Source organism: Schistocerca americana, chromosome 4 (genome assembly GCF_021461395.2).
Source record: "Schistocerca americana isolate TAMUIC-IGC-003095 chromosome 4, iqSchAmer2.1, whole genome shotgun sequence".
NCBI classification, from domain to species: domain Eukaryota; kingdom Metazoa; phylum Arthropoda; class Insecta; order Orthoptera; family Acrididae; genus Schistocerca; species Schistocerca americana.
In genome coordinates, this window is record NC_060122.1 from 436,758,000 (window position 1) to 436,779,789 (window position 21,790).

A 21,790-nucleotide genomic window follows, 5' to 3' on the forward strand; every position below is an offset into this window, starting at 1 on the left:
GATGAATACACTAAACAGATTCAGAAGAATGTAGGTTGCAGTAGGTACCGGGAGCTGAAGAAGCTTGCACAGGGTGGAGTAGCATTGAGAGCTGCATCAAACTAGTCTCTGGACTGAAGACCACAACAACAACAACTCCATACGATAGTACTTCTGACTATAGGTGTGGAACTGAGTGAAATGCTTTTCAGAAATAAAGAAATTCTGCTTCTACCTGGTTGCCTTGATCCAAAGCTTTCAGTATGTTATGTGAGAAAAATGCAGGTTGGGTTTCATGTGGTTGATGTTTTTGAAATCCATGCTTGGTCGCCATAAAGGAGGGCATTTTGTTCAAGATATCTCATTATATTTGACTCAAAATATGTTCTAAGATGTTGAGCTGCAGACAGGCACAACAAATGGGCTACTAAACAAGTAAGCTTTTAGCCAGATGGCCTTCTTCTGAATTAGGCATTCAGGCAAATGCAACTCATGCACACACTAACTGCCTCTGGCTGTCATTATTCCATCCTGGTTTTTCAATTGTTTAATCAAATGAATAATACATTTAAATGTAACTTTGCCTACATAATATTTTGACATAGTCATACACATATTTCATATGCAACAGTATTAAAAATAGAATGAAAAATCAGGAAAAAATTTGGTTACTGGTGGGACTGGAAAGCATAACAGATGGAGAGCTTCCAACATTCTACATTTGAAGCTGAATGATGTAGAAGAAGGAACAGAGACTTTCTTCAAAGCAGATCTTTTTCTTCTATTATACACATAGAGGGTGTCAAAAATTTAGTGCCCAAACTAACGTGGATGATACATGACACAAAAACAAATAAATTTCATAAAGCAACCATGTGTTGGAATTTTTGTGTACTTAGTGTGCAGCACGTTATTGCATGTAATTGAGAATAAAAAAGTGTTAAATATTTTTCATTCTTTTATTGTTCTGATCACTATTAAATTACAATAAATGTTCAAAATCAGCACCATTAATCTCAGCACAGAGTTGGTATCGATGTAGCATGGAGTCCCACATTTGCTGGAAAATGCATGGTGTGTTCTGCATTTGTGTGACTGCTGCAATGTAATTGGATAGTTAAAAAAATCTACTCACCAAGTGGTGGCAGGAGAATACACATATAAAAGGTATTACAATTTGCAATATTTCAGAGTAATTGGCTCCTTTTTCTGGCAGAAGGGTTGAAGAAGAAGGAAGAGGAGTGAAGGAAAATGACTCGTGAGATTTAGAAAAAGAGGTAGGGTTTGATAAGTCTCCCCTGACCCGGGGTTCTGGGTGACTTATCCAAACTCTATCCCTTTTCCTAAACCTCACCAGTCCTTTTCCTTAACCCCTCTTCTTTCTCCTTCAATCCTCATGTCAGGTTGCAAAGTGTAATACCTTTTATATATACGTTCTCCTGCTGCCTCTTGGTGAGTAGCTTTTCTATCTATGCAGTTACACTATATTTTTAAAAATTGATTATTTTACATGACCTTGATTGTTTATTGAGCTAGTAAATAATTCTTGATCAATGCAGATGTTCTGGGATGGCCTTTGTTGGATTGCACCGTATTCTTACAAAAATCTCATAGTTTTATTCTTGAAATAAAAATGCAATACACAAGACCTTTCAATTTTTCTCATTTATTCAAAATAACTTTTTGTATGACACTTGAGCCAACACTATGCCAAACAAATATTGTGAGCAATTCACTACAAGATTCATGTTTAAAGTTTCTTGACAGTTTAACATAATTACAATGATAATTTTTATCAGCATTTCCCTTTTTTGATGGAATTACAAAACCTATCCCATTTGTCTTTCACTTCTCTTAATTTAACATTTTTTTACTTACTTTGGACTTTTACATTCACACACAAGAATTAGAATATTAATTAATATAATAATTTGTCCACGAAATACAACTCTTAAAAATGATGCCATTATATGAAAATTACATGAATTTTTTGACATTAACAATACAATGGTTTATGTATTCCTATTGACTTAGGTAACTACTTCATTTATAGAGTGATGAGTATAAATAAAAAGAAAAATTACAGTGAAATGTCCATAACTGAAAATACCAATGCAGTACCATGAAGCTGTATATGGGTTGAAAAAATAACTTTGAAAAATGAAACATATATGTGCAATGTGTTCGATATTAGTTCTGTGTATTTTGTTCTACAACACGTGTATCTAAGGCTGTACATTACAAGGTAAAAGATTCAAAGTAGAGACCACTGAATGCACACTAAAAGAACTCTGCATCTCAAATTCCAAAGCATCCATATGAATTATGAACAACATGACACTGCCATGTGTATAAATTAACAAAAAAGATCAGTTCTGTCTGCTTTACACTTAGAAATCCCTACTTGTGTTGACGAGGACACTGGATTGCTAGCATACTTCACATTCTTTCAGTCAATACTTTTCTATGGCATAATCTTCTGGAGTAATGCAGGCATGAGACTAAAATTTGTAGTAAGAATGTTTGTAACAAAACATCTAACAGAAGTCTGCACAAGGACCTTGTGACTCTCACATTCAAGTGCCAATACATTTACTCCATAATGTAATTTATAGTTTATCATAAACATGAATTTAGAGTGCATGGTGGAATTCAAATCATGATACTATGGGATAAGTGACAATAATGTCTGTAATTACAGATTTTCTGTTCATGTCTTGAGTCCAAAAAGAAATTTTATTTTCTGTAACAGATTGCCAAAAGGCATCTGGAAGAAATTAAAAAAATAAAAGAAACCTTATTATACACAACTTCTATAATTTGTTAGAATATGTGGATGCCAAAACTCTACCATCTGGTGAGCAAGATGTATGAGACAGGCGAAATACCCTCAGACTTCAAGAAAAATATAATAATTCCAATCCCAAAGAAAGCAGGTGTTGACAGATGTGAAAATTACCGAACTATCAGTTTAATAAGTCATAGCTGCAAAATACTAACGCGAATTCTTTACAGACAAATGGAAAAACTGATAGAAGCCGACCTTGGGGAAGATCAGTTTGGATTCCGTAGAAATATTGGAACACATGAGGCAATACTGACCCTACGACTTATATTAGAAGAAAGATTAAGGAAAGGCAAACCTACATTTCTAGCATTTGTAGACTTAGAGAAATCTTTTGACAATGTTGATTGGAATACTCTCTTTCAAATTCTGAAGGTGGCAGAGGTAAAATACAGGGAGAGAAAGGCTATTTACAATTTGTACAGAAACCAGATGGCACTTATAAGAGTCGAGGGGTATGAAAGGGAAGCAGTGGTTGGGAAGGGAGTAAGACAGATTTGTAGCCTATCCCCGATGTTATTCAATCTGTATATTGAGCAAGCAGTAAAGGAAACAAAAGAAAAGTTCAGAGTAGGTATTAAAATCCATGGAGAAGAAATAAAAACTTTGAGGTTCGCTGATGACATTGTAATTCTGACAGAGACAGCAAAGGTCCTGGAAGAGCAGTTGAACGGATTGGACAGTGTCTTGAAAGGAGGGTATAAGATGAACATCAACAAAAGCAAAACGAGGATAATGGAATGTAGTCGAATTAAGTCGGGTGATGCTGAGGGAATTAGATTAGGAAATGAGACACTTAACATAGTAAAGGAGTTTTTCTATTTGGGGAGCAAAATAACTGATGATGGTCAAAATAGAGAGGATATAAAATGTAGACTGGCAATGGCAAGGAAAGCATTTCTGAAGAAGAGAAATTTGTTAACATCGAGTATAGATTTAAATGTCAGGAAGTCGTTTCTGAAAGTATTTGTGTGGAGTGTAGCCATGTATGGAAGTGAAACATATACGATAAATAGTTTAGACAGGAAGAGAATAGAAGTTTTCGAAATGTGGTGCTACAGAAGAATGCTGAAGATTAGATGGGTAGATCACGTAACTAATGAGGAGGTATTGAATAGAATTGGGGAGAAGAGGAGCTTGTGGCACAACTTGACTAGAAGAAGGGATCGGTTGGTAGGACATGTTATGAGACATCGAGGGATCACCAATTTAGTATTGGAGGGCAGCGTGGAGGGTAAAAATTGATGAGGGAGACCAAGAGATGAATACACTAAGCAGATTCAGAAGGATGTAGGCTGCAGTAGGTACTGGGAGATGAAGAAGCTTGCACAGGATAGAGTAGCGTGGAGAGCTGCATCAAACCAGTCTCAGGACTGAAGACCACAATAACAACAACATGTGGATGCAGGTCCACTTATCAATTCGGGTTAAAACCAATTTCCATATTAAACAAGTTTGATCTGTTTCAGTATTTAGACAGCCAATAGCATTCTCTGAAATCAGTTAAGCAAATGCTTAGTATAGAGATGAAAAGGCAGCTGAGCAATGTTTGACAAAGCGTAGTAGCTTTTCTTCAAAATAACTGCTGTCCCATTTATACATAAAATATCTCAATTCACAATGTACTGAAACAATTAGAAGTAATTACCATAATTAACAACATAAGTTATTTAGCACCAGCTATTAGTATACTTTACATATATATCCTTTAATGCCTGTATCTACCTGCCAGTATGTAATATGTCTAGTTCCATGCTTTAATTCTCTGCCATGAGGGATACAATAACATGAAGTGTGAATGAATGAATAAGTGAATGACTCGAGGATGTAATGTTACCCAACCTGACCAATGATTAATACTGCTTCACAGCACCTTAACCTTGAAGTATCTTACTGAAAACTGGGTTTCTAACTAAGCTGAACAATAATAGGTGCAACACCATCAAATTAAGTTTTAATTATTTATATATTTATAATTTGCAACACTTATTTTTGGTAATAATCAGCTTTTCCTATCAGTTCTGTTTCTATTTCACAAATACAAGACTAGCACTTACACTTTATGATCCTTATCAGTGGCAACATATTTTGTAAGCGATTTCATAACAATCTCAGCACTCAAGCTATATACACATTAATCTTCCATAAGAAAATTGTCAATTATGTGCAATTGTCAGAGTGAGGAAGAAAAACCGATATCAAATACAGACTGGCGGACATAGTTCATATGTATTAGTGGTAATCAAAGAAGTTCATAAAGACATTTGCTAGGATCAACTTTGATACACACTTTGGCAAAGAGATGTGGACCTTGACACAAGATGTTACCTGGACAAATTCCAGCGCAGATTTCTACTCTGAAATGTTACATAGCTGCTAGCTGGAAGGAAAGTTTGAAACTGAGATGTTAATGCAGATTCCATCATACAGATCAGAGGCAGTCAACCTGGTTCCTACAGCCCACTAGCAGGCATTCCTGATTTCAGAGAAGCCAGTAGGTGGTACAGGTCTTACAAACATTTCCCCTAATTATTCATAAACTTTTGACATAAAGTATTTGGTAGATAGTACTTATTATATGCTTTATTTACTGTTACTCCTCTTTATAAATTTTAAAAAAGTAAAGTTACTTCCCTACTTTATAAATCACCAATATATTGTGGAACCATTGGGCAGTTAGAAAATTTTGTTACTAACAGAGATACAAAAGTGAGTGTTAGGTAAAAAGGGTAGACTACCCCAGATGTAGAAGTTTCTCAGGGTGACAGCTTAAGTGTGGCCAGACTACTTGGTGACTAATTAGGTTATATAAAGACAGGCATATTGATAATATGTGAAATTGGTACATCTATTTTATTATTATATAAGAATCAACTTTATTAGTGGTGGCTCGATTCAAATAAGTTCTTCTTTTGTTTAACTGTATGCTACAGATTCATAAAATTGTTAAAGTTCAAGATGCTGTTCGATTGATACACTGTATACTTATGTGGTGGCTCATGTAAAGTTCTCAGGTTCTTAATTTCCCTAATTTATGCAGTTTCTCATTTAGTGATTTATTTGGATAATCAAATGTACTGCATGGGTCAGAAAAATTAAGGCATCAAGAGGATAACATCAAATCTGGGAATAAGCAGATTTAGAATTTCAAATGATGAAAGTAATTTCAGGTGGGTCAAAACTTTAAAATTTAAGTACAAGTGATTGCTTAGTTAATGAATTTTCAGAGAAAGTGAACTAGTTACTGGGAAGAGTGACATTAAGGCTATCCAGTGAGCTAGATCTGTTTAAGAATGAACAGTTACTAGCTCACCACATCTTCATTATCACTTGACATGGTAACAACTTCAGTTACAGGTTTATCTTAAAAGAAAATGTGTAATGGAAAACTAAGTATATCATTGGAATTAGTAGCACTCAAATAATCTAGTACAATAAAATTTTTAATAAAGTACACATTTGATAGGAATTCTGACACTTTAATTAAACTAGGTATGTATGCTGTCAGTCTGATCATTAAAAGAACAAAACTGGTTATCTAAAGTAGTAGAATTGTGGCAAGTGGGTTAATTCCATCTTGCTATGTTTCAAGTGGAAGTTGTAATTATGGCAAAATATAAAGGATGGATTGCTGCTCATCATATAAATAGGCGATGACTAGCAGACAAGCAGAATGAAAAAGACTGCTAAAAAATTTGAACTCATGGACAAAGTCCTTCTTTCAGTGTAGAAAACACACACATATTCACACAAGCACAACTCACACACAAATGGCCACTGTTTCATGTGCTGGGGCCTGACAGCAGCTGCATCATCTGACATGAGCAGGGAGTGTAGTGAGGGTAAGGAGAATCATGACATTGGGAGGAAGAAGGATATTGGGGTAAGGGTGCGGGAAGATGCTGGTGCTACCAGTGGAAGTGTGCCAGGATGTGGTGGGGACAGATATGGCTGATAGGTGCAGTGCTGGGAGGCTGTGCTGTGAGGGAGGAGGGACAGAAGCAGAGGAGAGATGTAGGCAAAGGAAGAGGACTATGTATGTGTGTTGACTGGACAGAAGGCATGTGTAGTATTGAAATGAGAGCAGGAAAGGGTATAGATGGATGACAGGGACTAGTGAAGGTTGAGGTGCTAGGGGGGGTTGTGACAATAAAGGACATATTGAGGGAGAATTCCCACCTGTGCAGTTCACAAAAACTGGTGTTGATAGGAAGAATCCGGATGATGCAGGCTGTGAAGCAGTGAGTAAACTGAAGTGCATCATGTTGGACATTATGTTCAGCAACTAGATGGTCTGGCTGTCTCTTGGTCACAGTATGGAAATGGCTGTTTCAGGTGGACAGACAGCTTGCTAGTTGTCATTCTCATGTAGAAAGTGGCACACAGTAATTGCATCTTAGTTAATTGAACACAATAATGCTTTCATAGGTGTCCCTGTCTTTGATGAGGTACGACATGCCTGTGACAGGATTTGAGTAGGTGGAAGTCGGAGGATGCATGGGACAGGTCTTGCATCTATGCCTATTGCAGGGATATGAGCCATGGGGTGAGGGGTTGGGAGCAGGTATGGAATAAGAATGGGAAAGGATATTGCATAGGTTTTTTGGATGGTGGAATACCACTGTGGGAAGTCAAAACCCTGGTGGAGACTGTGAATCAGTTACTCCAGTTCGAGGTGGTAGTGACATGAGACACAGTCAAAGTAGGGCCCCAGTGCCTGGCAACAGTGGCCATGTCTATGTGAGTGTAATTAGTGCTTGTGTGAATGTGAGGGTATTTTCTACTTTCGAAGAAGTCCTTTGTCTGGAAGCTTAAACGTTTTAGCAGTCTTTTTCATCATGCCTGTTTGAAACTCAGTGTCTCCTCTGTGTGGTGAGCAGTAATCTATCCTTTCCTATCATTGTTATTACATCCTGGACTTCCAAATGTTTGATTTTGCCTAATGGCTTTTGTTCCATCTCACAACCAACTGCTGCTTCCCTCTGCCACTGCTCTAACACAGTACTTTACTAAATGTCTGTGTCTTTTTTCCTCTTGTTTCATATGTTTTACTGCTGTCTTTTGAATCACACAGGTTCTGACTTCCAAGCCACCATATTTCAATAGTCTTGTCCATTGCTACTTGACCACACAGATTGTAGATGAACAACTTTTCATGTCCCACATTCTTCCCAACACTATAACTGTTCCTAGACCTTCAAATGGACCATACTACCTCTGTTGACTCTCGCATTTTTTTTCATGTTTTTCTGTACCTTCCTATGGCACATGTACTTCGCTAAACAACCCCGTACCTAAGCACCCCCCCCCCCCTCTCCACCCCCCCCTCTCTCTCTCACGCTCTCTTCTGTTATTCTAGCATGCACATACTGAACTTACTCACTAATCCAGTTACACCTGCTGCCCCATCTCTTCACAGACATCCACCCACCGACCTGTACACCCACTATTGTCATCTTTTTATTTATTTCTGTCTTTGGTCCCATAGTGTTTTCACATCAATTTTGGCTCATTTTTGTGTTTCACTATAGGTCCTACTCCCTCGGGTTTCACACTCTTTCACTATACTTCATTGGTTTCATCCATTTTGTGATGTTTTCTTGCATATTGTTATGCATCTTTTATCCTCCACCACTGATGCTCACTCCCTCCATGTGCGCCAACAAATGGAAGTTTCCCTATCCCTAGCCAGAACTCAGTCACATGTACTGTTCCTGCAATGTTGCCAAGCTCCTGGAATCTCCCCATGCAGCCTGTTCATAAAATTACCCTTCTCTGGTTGCAACCTTCCTTCCCCAGTAACCTTTATCCATAAAATTCCGTCAGTCTATAGCTTTTGTCAACCTAGTCCTGTTTTACCATATAGATCAGGCCTAAACCTCCATGCAGTACCTCGTCTCCATCTGTAAAATTCTCCTGCTCTGCAATCCCAAATTCTTCCCCCCCCCCCCCCATTTCCCAGATTTTTAGCACCCCCCCCCCCAAACACCCACCCACACCCACACCACACACAGGAATTAGAGCAGCATGCCTAACATCACTTCAAAAAGCCCTCAAACCTTTTCACCTAATATTTCCACCCTGGATTGCCACTAAACACCACCTCTAGATGTGCCTCTATTAAATCTCACTTACATACCATTATAGCTGCCAACCTTACCTTGCTATATTCGCCACACTCTCACAAACTCCCTCCCACCACCATACAGAATTCTGACCTTAAACACACCTGGAACATAGTCAAGAACCAGTCATTCAAAAGCCTCAGTCCCACAGAAGTATCAGTCCTTCCGAAAGGCCTTACTTCTTGCCCCACTCCCAGATTTTATCATACTGGGCTTCTTTCATTCCTGGTATCTACAGTTGGAACACTTTTTGACCACCAATCCTACCAATCAGACATAATTCAAAACCAATATTGTGAAACAAATACTAACAAAGAGATAGAGGGCGGGCCAGTACTTACCTCAGCTCAGTACAACCGATAGGTACACAAAAAACAGAACCAAAAATTTACGTTCCTAGCTTTCAGAACAAATGTTCCTTCATCAGGGAGGAGAGAGGGGAAAGAAAGGGAAGAAGGGAAAGTGGATTCAGTTACTCACAACCCAGGTTATGAAGCAACAGGGAAAGGAAAATAGGGAGGGTAGCAAGGATGGAGGCATGGTTGTCAGAGGGAAGCCAAAGATATCTTTCCCCTCTCTCCTCCCTGATGAAGGAACATTTGTTCCGAAAGCTAGGAACATAAATTTTCGGTTCTGTTTTTTGTGTACCTATCGGCTGTACTGAGCTGAGGTAAGTACTGGCCAGCCCCTGTATCTCTTTGTTAGTATTTGTTTCACATCTTGATATGCGATTTTCCATTAATCATTTAAAACCAATATTGTACTCATCCTGATTCAGTTTACTCTTCCAGCCAACCATGATCCACCCTCACTGCCCTAAAATCACCCTCTGCTAACTTTCCAGAATTTCATAACCTTGAACTTTGCCACACCATCATTCCCCAAATCCCTCCATGTGGAAATCAACCTTACATCCACAGAAATAACCGTAATCCACCACCTAAAAATTGACCCCTGACTTATAATCTCATCTGCCAACAAAGGCTCCAGCACTGTGGTTATGATCTGCAGAGAAATTCCACTAGCTGTCAGATATGACCATCTACAAACCTTGCCATGGTGACCTCCTTTCATAAATCCAGCAGAATCTCCAGTCCCTCCTCAGATCCTCCGAGCCATCCCAGAACCTCTCCTCTGAGTCTATCTGACTCCTCATCCTCACCAGACCATGCACTCCTACCTTCTACACACTTCCTAAAGTCCATAAATCGAACCACCTAAGATGCCCCATTGTGCCTGGTTGCTGTGCCACCACAGAGAAAATCTCTCAGACACCTTCAGTCTCTTCCCCATAACCTACCCTGCCATATAAAAGATACCAACTATTTCCTCCAATGACTCTCCACAATACCTGTTCCTTTACAATCCACCTTGCTGAACACTAAAATCTATGGCATTCAACTATAGAACACTGCATATGAGTGGTTTAAGTCATATCTACTGAACAGGAAGCAAAAACTTTCTTTATATGGTTTAAGTAATTTGAGGAAGTTTGCCACTTCACCTAACTGGGATGAAATTACACTAGGTATTCCACAGGGTTTGATCATGGGTCCCTTTCTATTGATACAAGTGAATGACCTCTCTTCATATCTGAAACAAGAAGCTAAACTGACACTGTTAGCTCATGAAACAAGCGTCATTATTAATCCAGTAAAAGAAACTCCAATAGAAAATGATACAAATAATGTCTTTGGAAAAGTTATTTATTGGTTTTCTGCGAATAGGCTTGCTCTGAACTTTGAAAAAACACAGTACATCCCATTTTCTGCTGCAGACAGTACAGTTTATTCAATAAATGTAACACATCAACGGAAGTCAGCAGCCAGGGTAGAGCATACTAAGTTTTTGGGTGTACATATAGATGAGAATCTTAATTGTAAAATTCATATTCTGGATCTCCTAAAGCGTCTAGGTTCGGTAACTTTTGCAATCAAAATAATTGCCAATTCTGAGGACATAGAAATTAGTAAGCTAACATACTTTGCATACATTCATTCTCTGGTGTCATACGGAATAATATTTTGGAGTAACTCAACACTTAGGCAAAAAGTATTCGCTGCCTGAAAGAAAGTAGTTAGCACAATGTGTGGGGCTCATAGTCATACATCTTGTAGGCATCTGTTTAAAAGGCAAGGAATTCTTGCAACAGCCTCACAGTACATTTACTCAGTAATGAAATTTGTTCTCAACAATATGGACCAGTTCAAAAACAACAGTGGCATTCATGATTATAATACCAGAAGGAAGAAAGGGATAAAATATGCTATTATAAAACTTTTCAGTAAATGGCCAGATGAAATAAAATGTCTGACAAACAGCAGCATTAGTTTCAAAATAAACTGAAATCATATTTCCTTGACAACTCCTTCTATAACATAGATGAATTCTTGGATTGGTATAAATAAATCTATAGGTATAATATATGCATTTTGTACCATTTAAAGGAATGGGGTAGGTAATAAAAATTTTAAGCAAAAAAAAAAAAAAAAAAAAAAAAACAGAACCTTGATTCACATGTGCATTTCTTATGCAATTGACATGTTCCACATCATAACAACTACCATGAGGTTCATCAGTTGAGCATGTAACTAACTGACTTAACTACCTTTCCCAATGTCCGAGTGCCTCATAACCTACAAGCCAAGCTAAAGTTTTCTGGGTACAAGAACATCCTGCAGAAGCCTGTTTAGGGAACTAGGGATACTAACTACTGCTTCCCAATATATTAATTCCTTAATGAAAGCCGGCCGGAGTGGCCAAGCAGTTCTAGGCGCTACAGTCTGGAACCGCGCGACCACCATGGTCGCAGGTTCGAATCCTGCCTCAGGCATGGATGTGTGTGATGTCCTTAGGTTAGTTAGGTTTAAGTAGTTCTAAGTTCTAGGGGACTGATGACATCAGAAGTTAATTCACATAGTGTTCAGAGCCATTTGAACCTTAATGAAAATTGTCATTAAAAATATATCACTCTTTCAAACCAACAGCTCAATTCATGGAATAAGAATAAGAATAATCTTCACAAGGATTTAAAGTCACTTACCCTTGTACAAAAAGGTGTGCATTATTCAGGAGCACACATTTTCAATAACTTGCCAGCAGCCATAAGAAGCTTAACAACCGATAAAATTCAGTGTAAGAGAAGCCTAAAGGATTTATTGGTGGTCAACTCCTTCTACTCCATTGATGAATTTCTCAGTACAATCTAACTTCTGCACCATTTCAGTGCAGTAATGTGTTGTGTTCATTAAATAAGTATTGTAGTAGTTCTATTGTATGTTTATTACCTTATAAATAAAAAACATTTTTTTTTTAATTTTAAATTCAGTGCATTAATGTGATCTTAGTAAATGAGTGTTTGTAAAATAATTCTTTCATATAGTGTGCACTAAAAAAAAATGACGATCATTCCATTTGGGACCTGTAGAAGCTACATTAGCTTATTTGTTTCAGTTGTAAATATTTGTCATGTATTATTGTTTTTCTGACATGTTCTACATCCTGGAGGACCTCCTCACTACGGATCAATTGGAATGAAAGTAAATCTAATCTAATCTAACCTGCCTCCTAGTACCATATCCTAGTAACTATATCCTCACCCACAATTGTTTTGTCTAAATTATTTCACTTGCAAACAAAACAGTGGTACAGCAATGTGCATCCACATAGCATCATCCTAAACCAAGCTATTTGTGGCCTTCTAGAGGAACCCTTCCTAACCACCCTGAATCTCAAACCCCTCACCTGATTCAAATTCATTGATGACATCTTTGTGATATGGAGAAAGGATATGTGATATGGACCTGTCCTCATTCCTCCAGATCCTCACAACCTTCTCCTCCATTTACTTCTTCTGGTCCTCTTCATGCCCACAAGACACTTTCCTCAAAGTTGATCTCCACTTCAAGGATGGCTACATCAGTACCTCCGTCCACATCAGATCTACCAACCACCAACATGTTCATTTTAACAGCGGTCACTCATTCCATACCAAGAAGTCATTTCCATACAGCCTAACCACCCATGGTCATTGCATCTATTGTGACAAGCAGCCCTTCTCCAAATGTTTCAGGTGTCTCATCGAGACCTTCACAGATCCAAATTTACACCCCCCATCCTTGTCCAGAAACAGATCTCCTCTGCCTTGTCTCTCCAGTCACGTACTGCCTCTCACAGTCCAGTCACCAATGAGCACTCTTCTCATGACTCAGTACCACAGAGGACTGGAGCAACTGAATCACATTCACTGACAGGGTTATGACTACCAAACATTGTGCCCTGATAGGGGCGCTCACACAATGGTACTCTGCTGTCCATCTGTACTCCACCTATGCTGCCAATCTCTTGCCCCATGGCTCATATCCCTGCATGTCATCTAAGTCCATACCTGTCCTAGACATTCTCCCACTACAATCTACTGCAGTCCTGTCACAGGTCTCCTATCACATTAAAGGCAAGGCCATCTGAGGAAGCAAACATGTGATTTACCAACTGAGCTGCAACCATTGTGCAACTCTCTACAGGTGCAAGATAACTAACAACCTGTCTGTCAGCATGAATGGACACCATGAAACTATGGCTAAGAGACAGCTGGACCACCCACTCACTGAACATGTCCCCCAACATGATGTGCTTCACATTAATGACTGCTTCACAGCCTGTGGCATCTGGATTCTTCCTAAACATACTAGCTTTCCTGAATTGCACAGCTGGCAACTCTTTCCTATAACATGTCCTTCATTTCCATAACACCATGACCTCAACTTTTACTAGTTCCAGTCCTCCACCTAACTATCCTCTTCCCTGCTCACACTCAAACACTAGACATGTCTTCTGTTCTGCCAATGCACCTACTAGTATTTCCCCCTTCTCTACTCCTGACCTCTACTCCTGACCTCTACTCTCTCCCTTTTCCAACCTCCCCCTCCCCCCCCCCCCCCCCCTCCAGTTAATCCTCCCAGCACTGCACCTAGATGCCTATCCGGTCCCCACCACATCCCTGTATGCTCTGACAGGCCGCACTAGCATCTTCCTCCATTCAGTGCCTTGTCCTTGCCCCCACCAACACAACAGACTGCTTCTCATGTCAGATATGCTTACAGTCAGGCCCAGAGCATGAAAACAGTGGTCGTGTGTGTGTGTGTGTGTGTGTGTGTGTGTGTGTGTGAGTGTGTGTGTGAGTGAGTGAGTGAGTGTGAGAGAGAGAGAGAGAGAGAGAATTGTTATTCCAATCTGGATTTTCCATTGTCTGATAACAAAATAAGTTTGATAATTACATCTATGTTTCATATAAGCATCACATTTTTGCAGGTGAACACATATCAGCCTGAAATTGTATGGTCTGATGGAGAGTGGGAAGCATCAGATGAATATTGGACATCAAAGGAATTTATTGCCTGGTTGTTCAATGAAAGTCCCGTAAGAGAAACTGTGGTCACAAATGATCGTTGGGGTACAGGCACTTTATGTACTCATGGATCTTTCTATACATGTACAGATCGCTACAATCCAGGTACATAGTTGATATATATATGTAGATTTATGTAATAAACATATTTTATAATATACTTGTTTTTATAGTTCATCATGAGATTATGTTAAGTGCTCGTTTCAGGATGTCATGGTGATTGCCAACTTGGCCTGTCTATAGGTTTCCTGGTACACTATATTATTTACACACCATACAGCTTACAATACACACCATACAGCTTACAATATGATTTCAAGTAAAGTTTCATAGATAAAGAGTTATCTCTAAGGATGACAGGGGTCATCCCATGTCTGTTACCAGGAGCAAAAGACAAAGTCAGCATTGAGAGGAATGCGTGTATGCAACAAAGGTTTACACTCTGCAGCTGAAAAAACTATATTCTTTTTTAAATGGGAGAACCCAAACATTAACATTAGTGTTTCTAGATTTTGTGCACTAAGACCAAATCAGTTTATTTTAGCTGATGCTGCAGGCACCCATTTGGTGTGTGTCTGTGATATCCATCAAAATGTAACACTTTTGGATCTGGAACACAATGAAGAAACTTATAAAGAAGTCATAAAATTTTTTGTATGTGACACAGAAAACTGTGGCTGCACGCATCACTGTGATAATTTTTCAGTGATGTCAAATTGTCAGAATTTTTGAAAGAAAAATTAGCTCACAAAGGTGGTGATGGTGAAATTGAGTACAGACCATTGGACAGGACTGGTAAAGCAGTCTTCAATTGTTGATGATGACACTGAGTTGCTGATACCAAAATTATACACACTTTTACTGTAAGATATCACTTTGGTGAAGTGATGTGTTGCACAAGCATTTTTCAACGCAAAGAACAATGATCACCATTACAAAAAGCTTATGATGCATTACATAATCTGCTTTTAGATGTATGTATCATGAAACTGGTCTACAAGCCATGATGACAATACAATCTTATCATGTTCACGGTACTTGCGGGTCATGTGATTCATTCCAAGTCATTGGGCCCTGCCTTGGTGATATGGTATGAACCATAGAGGAAGAGTGGTCATGATAATGCAGATGACATCATGGGAACAAAAAAACTTGCTATACATTCTCTCAATTGGAATCTGTTGAATAAGACAGATCATTTTTGGACTTGTTCATATGAATATAATAGTTATGTTCCAAATGATTAGGTACTTTTATATTGAATGGTTATTGTAAACAAGACTACAGTGGATGATATGTTGTTTAACAGAAGCACTGTATTTATTTTGAGAACTAGATGTTGGATATGTACTCATAACTTCCAGCAATAGGTGCAGCGCTTAGAGAAACAAATTTCAATCAGAAGAGATTGGCGAGTATGCTGATATAGTAAGATGAGCAAGATTAATTCTTAGGAAGTCTTAACTTGCAATTGGAATTTATTTTGCCACCCAGTATCACAATAAAGAACCAGTGGAATATCATACAATTAAACCACCCTCATTTTTATCTAAGTGTCAGGCAAGATCCTTGAATAATCTGAAAGAAAATCTAACCCCCCAAAAAAACGACTCTGTTAAAGGCCTTTGCTAAAAACTACAGTTATGTAATTCAGAATTAAATCCAGAGTTACTACTGGACAGGAAGCAGTTGTACAATCCATATTACACTCCTGGAAATTGAAATAAGAACACCGTGAATTCATTGTCCCAGGAAGGGGAAACTTTATTGACACATTCCTGGGGTCAGATACATCACATGATCACACTGACAGAACCACAGGCACATAGACACAGGCAACAGAACATGCACAATGTTGGCACTAGTACAGTGTATATCCACCTTTCGCAGCAATGTAGGCTGCTATTCTCCCATGGAGACGATCGTAGAGATGCTGGATGTAGTCCTGTGGAACGGCTTGCCATGCCATTTCCACCTGGCACCTCAGTTGGACCAGCGTTCGTGCTGGACGTGCAGACCGCGTGAGACGACGCTTCATCCAGTCCCAAACATGCTCAATGGGGGACAGATCCAGAGATCTTGCTGGCCAGGGTAGTTGACTTACACCTTCTAGAGCACGTTGGGTGGCACGGGATACATGCGCACGTGCATTGTCCTGTTGGAACAGGAAGTTCCCTTGCCGGTCTAGGAATGGTAGAACGATGGGTTCGATGACGGTTTGGATGTACCGTGCACTATTCAGTGTCCCCTCGACGATCACCAGTGGTGTACGGCCAGTGTAGGAGATCGCTCCCCACACCATGATGCCGGGTGTTGGCCCTGTGTGCCTCGGTCGTATGCAGTCCTGATTGTGGCGCTCACCTGCACGGCGCCAAACACGCATACGACCATCATTGGCACCAAGGCAGAAGCGACTCTCATCGCTGAAGACGACACGTCTCCATTCGTCCCTCCATTCACGCCTGTCGCGACATCACTGGAGGCGGGCTGCACGATGTTGGGGCGTGAGCGGAAGACGGCCTAACGGTGTGCGGGACCGTAGCCCAGCTTCATGGAGCCCAGCCGATACCCCAGGAGCAACAGTGTCCCTAATTTGCTGGGAAGTGGCGGTGCGGTCCCCTACGGCACTGCGTAGGATCCTACGGTCTTGGCGTGCATCCGTGCGTCGCTGCGGTCCGGTCCCAGGTCGACGGGCACGTGCACCTTCCGCCGACCACTGGCGACAACATCGATGTACTGTGGAGACCTCACGCCCCACGTGTTGAGCAATTCGGCGGTACGTCCACCCGGCCTCCCGCATGCCCACTATACGCCCTCGCTCAAAGTCCGTCAACTGCACATACGGTTCACATCGACGCTGTCGCGGCATGCTGCCAGTGTTAAAGACTGCGATGGAGCTCCGTATGCCACGGCAAACTGGCTGGCACTGACGGCAGCGGTGCACAAATGTTGCGCAGCTAGCGCCATTCGACAGCCAACACTGCGGTTCCTGGTGTGTCCGCTGTGCCGTGCGTGTGATCATTGCTTGTACAGCCCTCTCGCAGTGTTCGGAGCAAGTATGGTGGGTCTGACACACCGGCGTCAATGTGTTCTTTTTTCCATTTCCAGGAGTGTATTTGCTTTTATGTGATAAATGAGGAAAATAAATTGATAGTAGCAAAACACTGCTATATAAGCGATGATATGGAGCACAATGTAGGATTTGTAAATGCTGCTTAGAAAGGAATGGTTAAGAGTTTGGCTGTAAACTATCCTTGAGTCAAGAAACTGCATTATTTCACTGACATATGCACTGCTTAATTTAAAAATAGAAAAAGCCTTAAAACATGTGAACACAAAAATGATTTTTCTATTGGTACTGAATGTTCCTTTTTGGTTACTAGCCATGGTAAATCTGTGTGTAATGGGCTGGAAGCAGCTGTAAAACAGTTCTGAGGAAAGCTAATCTTCAACTAGAGGATGATCTACAAATAAGAACTGCATCTGAGCTCCACTCAGACTCTTTGTGGATCACTGAAGGAGATGCCTTATGGTCTGAAGATTATCTGTATAGATTGAACAGTTTCAGTTTCAGCATTAATAAAACATATTCTATCTTGTGGTCAAGGCTGATTATTTTATTACAATTAAATTTAGACCACTGTGGTTGCAAATATGTTATCCAAACTTCCAACCTTTTGGGTTATTTCCATGTGGTTTACTATTGTCTTCTGTTGTATGCTTCTGCAGGTGCACAGCAATAAAATGCAATATTTCACCTGTAGCAGCTATATTCTGTTTTTATTGTGAATGGTGTTCCCACACTATCTTTAAAGACATATGTATGTAACTAACTTTTTCTTTGTTATAATAAGGTGTTCTTCAGCCGCATAAATGGGAGAACTGTTTAACTATTGATAAAGTATCATGGGGATACAGAAGAAATGCTAAGTTAGAAGATTACATGACAACTCATGAACTGATTGAGCAGTTGGTTTCAACAGTCAGTTGTAATGGTGAGATATTTCTGTTTACTTATTTTGAATTATTTTGAAACAATTTGCTGATGTTTGAATACATTTTAAAACCTCTTGGGAAACAATTCACAATGTACAATACTGATGGCACATGTAATCAGTGTATCATGTAGAATAGATGACGAATAGCACAAACAGTTACCTGTTACATTTCCTAAAAAAATTTACGAAGAAAGTAAAAATTCATAATTTATTTACCTCTGCACATTATATCACCAATTGGTGGTACCATATATGCCATGTTTGTGAAGAGGATCGTCCACAGGGTCCACCACAACATTGCCTGCTTTGTGTACTAATAGTTTATTTGCTAAGGCTGAGTAATCCAAACAAATTTGATGTTTTTCAGGTAATGAATAAACCTGATTGACAGCCAGTGATTAATACTTTGCTTCAATTGATTTAAAGTTTGCAGAATTTTTTAAAAAAGTGAAAGTCCAGGTAGGAATATCAATAAACAATGAAAAGGGTAGATTACTGCTCACCATAAAGATGACATGCTGAATTGCACACAGGCCCAATAAAGAGAATGTTATACATTTAGCGTCAGCCAGAGTCTTCTTCAGAAAGAAAACACACACAAATTCTCACAAAAAAGCACACCTCATGTACAAATGACATTTACCTATGGCCTCTCTGTCCAGAATGCAACAGCAGTGTTGAAGGAAAGCAGCAATCTAGAGTGAGACAGGAAAGAGGGAGGGATAGCAGGGTATGGGTGGGGGGAGAGAAAAGTTCTGTCTGATAGAATGTGCAGGGACTAGATTGGGGCAGGACAAGGCTGCCAGTTGGACCTCAGAAGGCAGTGGGGGACAGAATGGGGGGTGGTAGAAAAGGAGAGTGGCAGAGAAAAGAAAAACAAAGACGTGTGGTCGGTTTGGCAGAGGGCAGTGCAAAATGGGAGTGAGGAGGCATGAATTGGGAGGAGATGTACAACAGAGGGAGTGGAAACTGTTAGGTGGAGGGTGTGGAAATAGTAGATTACCGTAGGTTGAAGCCGAGGTAATTTCGGGAGTGGAGAATGTGTTGTAAGGCTGACTCCTGTATGTGCAGTTCAGGAAAGCTGGTGGTGGAGGGGAGGATCCAGATGGTCCAGCTTGTGAAGCAGCCATTGAAATCAAACAAGCTATGTTCAGCTACATGTCGTGCCACAGGGTGATCACTTTGCTCTTGGCCACAATTTGACAGTGGATAGTCATCCTGGGGACAGCTGGTTAGTAGCCATACCAATATAAAAAGCTGTGCAATGATTGCAGCAGGGCTGATATATGACATGGCTGTTTTCACAGGTGGCCCAGCCTCTTATGGCATAGTGTAAGGACTCAAAGAGAAAGTGTTAGGTTGGTGGATTGGGTAGGTCTTGCACCTGTGTCTTCCATAGGGATATGGCATAGGATTGCACTAGGATGTTGTGAAGGTTCAGTGGGTGATGGAACACAACTTTAGGTGGGATGGGAATGATCTAGGGTAAGGTGGATTTAATTTCAGAGTGCAATGACAGATTATCAAAGTCATTATGAAGAATGTGGTTCACTTCTTTCAGTCCAGGTTGGCATTGGGTAATGAAGGGGACACTCCTTTGTAGCTGGTTCTTGGGGGTGGTGGTAGGATTGAGGGTGTGTGGGAAAGTTAACGCAAAATCTGTTTGCAGACTAGGTCTGGGGATAGTGTGTGTCTATGAAGGTTTTTTTTTTTTGAGACCTGCAGCATACTGGGCAAGGGGGGTTTTCATCATTGCAGGTACACCATTCCTGGGTGGCCTGCTGTTGGGGAGGGATTTCCTTATGTGAAGAGATGGCAGCTGTTGAAATGTTTGTATTATTGGTAGTTGGTGTGTATATGGACAAAGGTGTGGATGGAACCATTAGAGAGGAGAAGGCCAAAGTCCAGGAAGGTGATGTGCTGGATTCGGGAGGACTAGGTGAAGCAGATGGGACAGAAGGTGTTGTGAAGGCATGAGAAACAGTGTGTCTTGATCCTGAGTCCAAATCATGAAGACATCAATGAATCTTAACCCGACCACAGGTTTGGGGCTTCAGGAGGCTAGGAAAGTTTCTTCTTGATAGCCTATAAACAGGTTGGTTGTGCCACAGATTTGTTTGTATACCTTTCCTTTCAAGAAGAAGTAATTGTGAGTAAGGATAAAGTTAGTAAGATGTATGAAGAATCAGGTAGTGGGTTTAGAGTCTGTCAGATTGGGGAGAGGATGTGCTCAATAGTGGCAAGATTCATAGACATGAGCATTGTTGGAGTACAGAGTACTGGCATTAACAGTGGTATTCCAGTTCATGACCCCTCACCCACATGTGCGCCTCTCTCTGTCAATGCACTCACCGGGCTTTTTCCTCTCCTTTGCCCCTCTCTCTCTTTCTGCTCACCATTCCCTCACCCCCTCCCTCCTCCACAGCCTCCAATGCTGCAACTGATAGCCTTGTCTTGCCACAGTCTAGTCCATGTATGCTCTGCCAGAGAGTGCTCTTCCCTCCACCCTCCACTCCTCACTCACGATTGTTGCTTTCATTCAATGCAACTGTTGCATTCTAGACACAGTGGGTGGAGGTAGCAGTCATGTGTGTGATGCATAATTGCTTGTGTGAATGTATGCACATTATCTTTTCTGAAGAAGGATTTCACCAAAAGTTCAATGCGTACCTATCTTTTCATAAGCAATCTATCATTTTTGTAATATTGTTGGTACTTATACCTGAACTTTCCACATGGCTTTTCTTCCATCTCACAACCCTATGATGTTTTCCTTTGTTATTATTCTCTAAGCATTGAGACCCAAGCCACACTATATCAATGATCTTGTTTGCACATAATGCATAGCTACATGATCAAGCAGATTGTTGGTGCAGCATCTTATGCTCCAAATTCTTCCTGTCAACAATTACAATTATTCACTATTTACAACATTTCCTCCCCATCCTCACATGTTTTCATACATTATTTCCCACACATACCTGTGCCACATGAACTTGTGAACCTAACCAATCCCCCCCCTCCTCCTCTCTCTCTTCCCTTATCCCAACACGCATGTTCTCCCATTCTTCACCCATTCCATTATTTTTTCCCACGTTTTTGAACATTTTTATATATATTTGTGTGTACTTTTATGTATTTTCATGTATTTTTGTGTATTTGTGTGCATTTTTATGTATTTGTTTGTATTTTTAAGCATTTGTGCCTGTTTTTACATGTCTGTATGTAATTTTCAGGTCTTTTTTGTTATCCAGTTCCCCTCACAACCACTTCATGCCTTCATTCAGCCTTTTCCTAAGTCATTTCCTTTTCCTGGAATGCAATCACTGCCACAATGAACCCCTTCTCCATTTTTCTACACTAGTTCAGAAATGTATCCCTTTCCCCGGCTAAAGCCCAGTTCCTCATCCTGTTCATAAATTTTGCCTAAACCATA

At 40.1% G+C, this 21,790-nt stretch overlaps 1 protein-coding gene across 1 annotated transcript in view; it reads left to right on the forward strand.

Moving 5' to 3' along the window:
- LOC124613045 (alpha-L-fucosidase) overlaps positions 1 to 21,790 on the forward strand; it is a 116,829-nt gene that overhangs the window by 76,720 nt on the left and 18,319 nt on the right. Inside the window, exons 5-6 of the mRNA XM_047141618.1 lie at positions 14,260 to 14,461; positions 18,211 to 18,351. Coding sequence (XP_046997574.1) covers positions 14,260 to 14,461; positions 18,211 to 18,351 — 343 coding nt within the window. The remainder of the gene's footprint in view (positions 1 to 14,259; positions 14,462 to 18,210; positions 18,352 to 21,790) is intronic.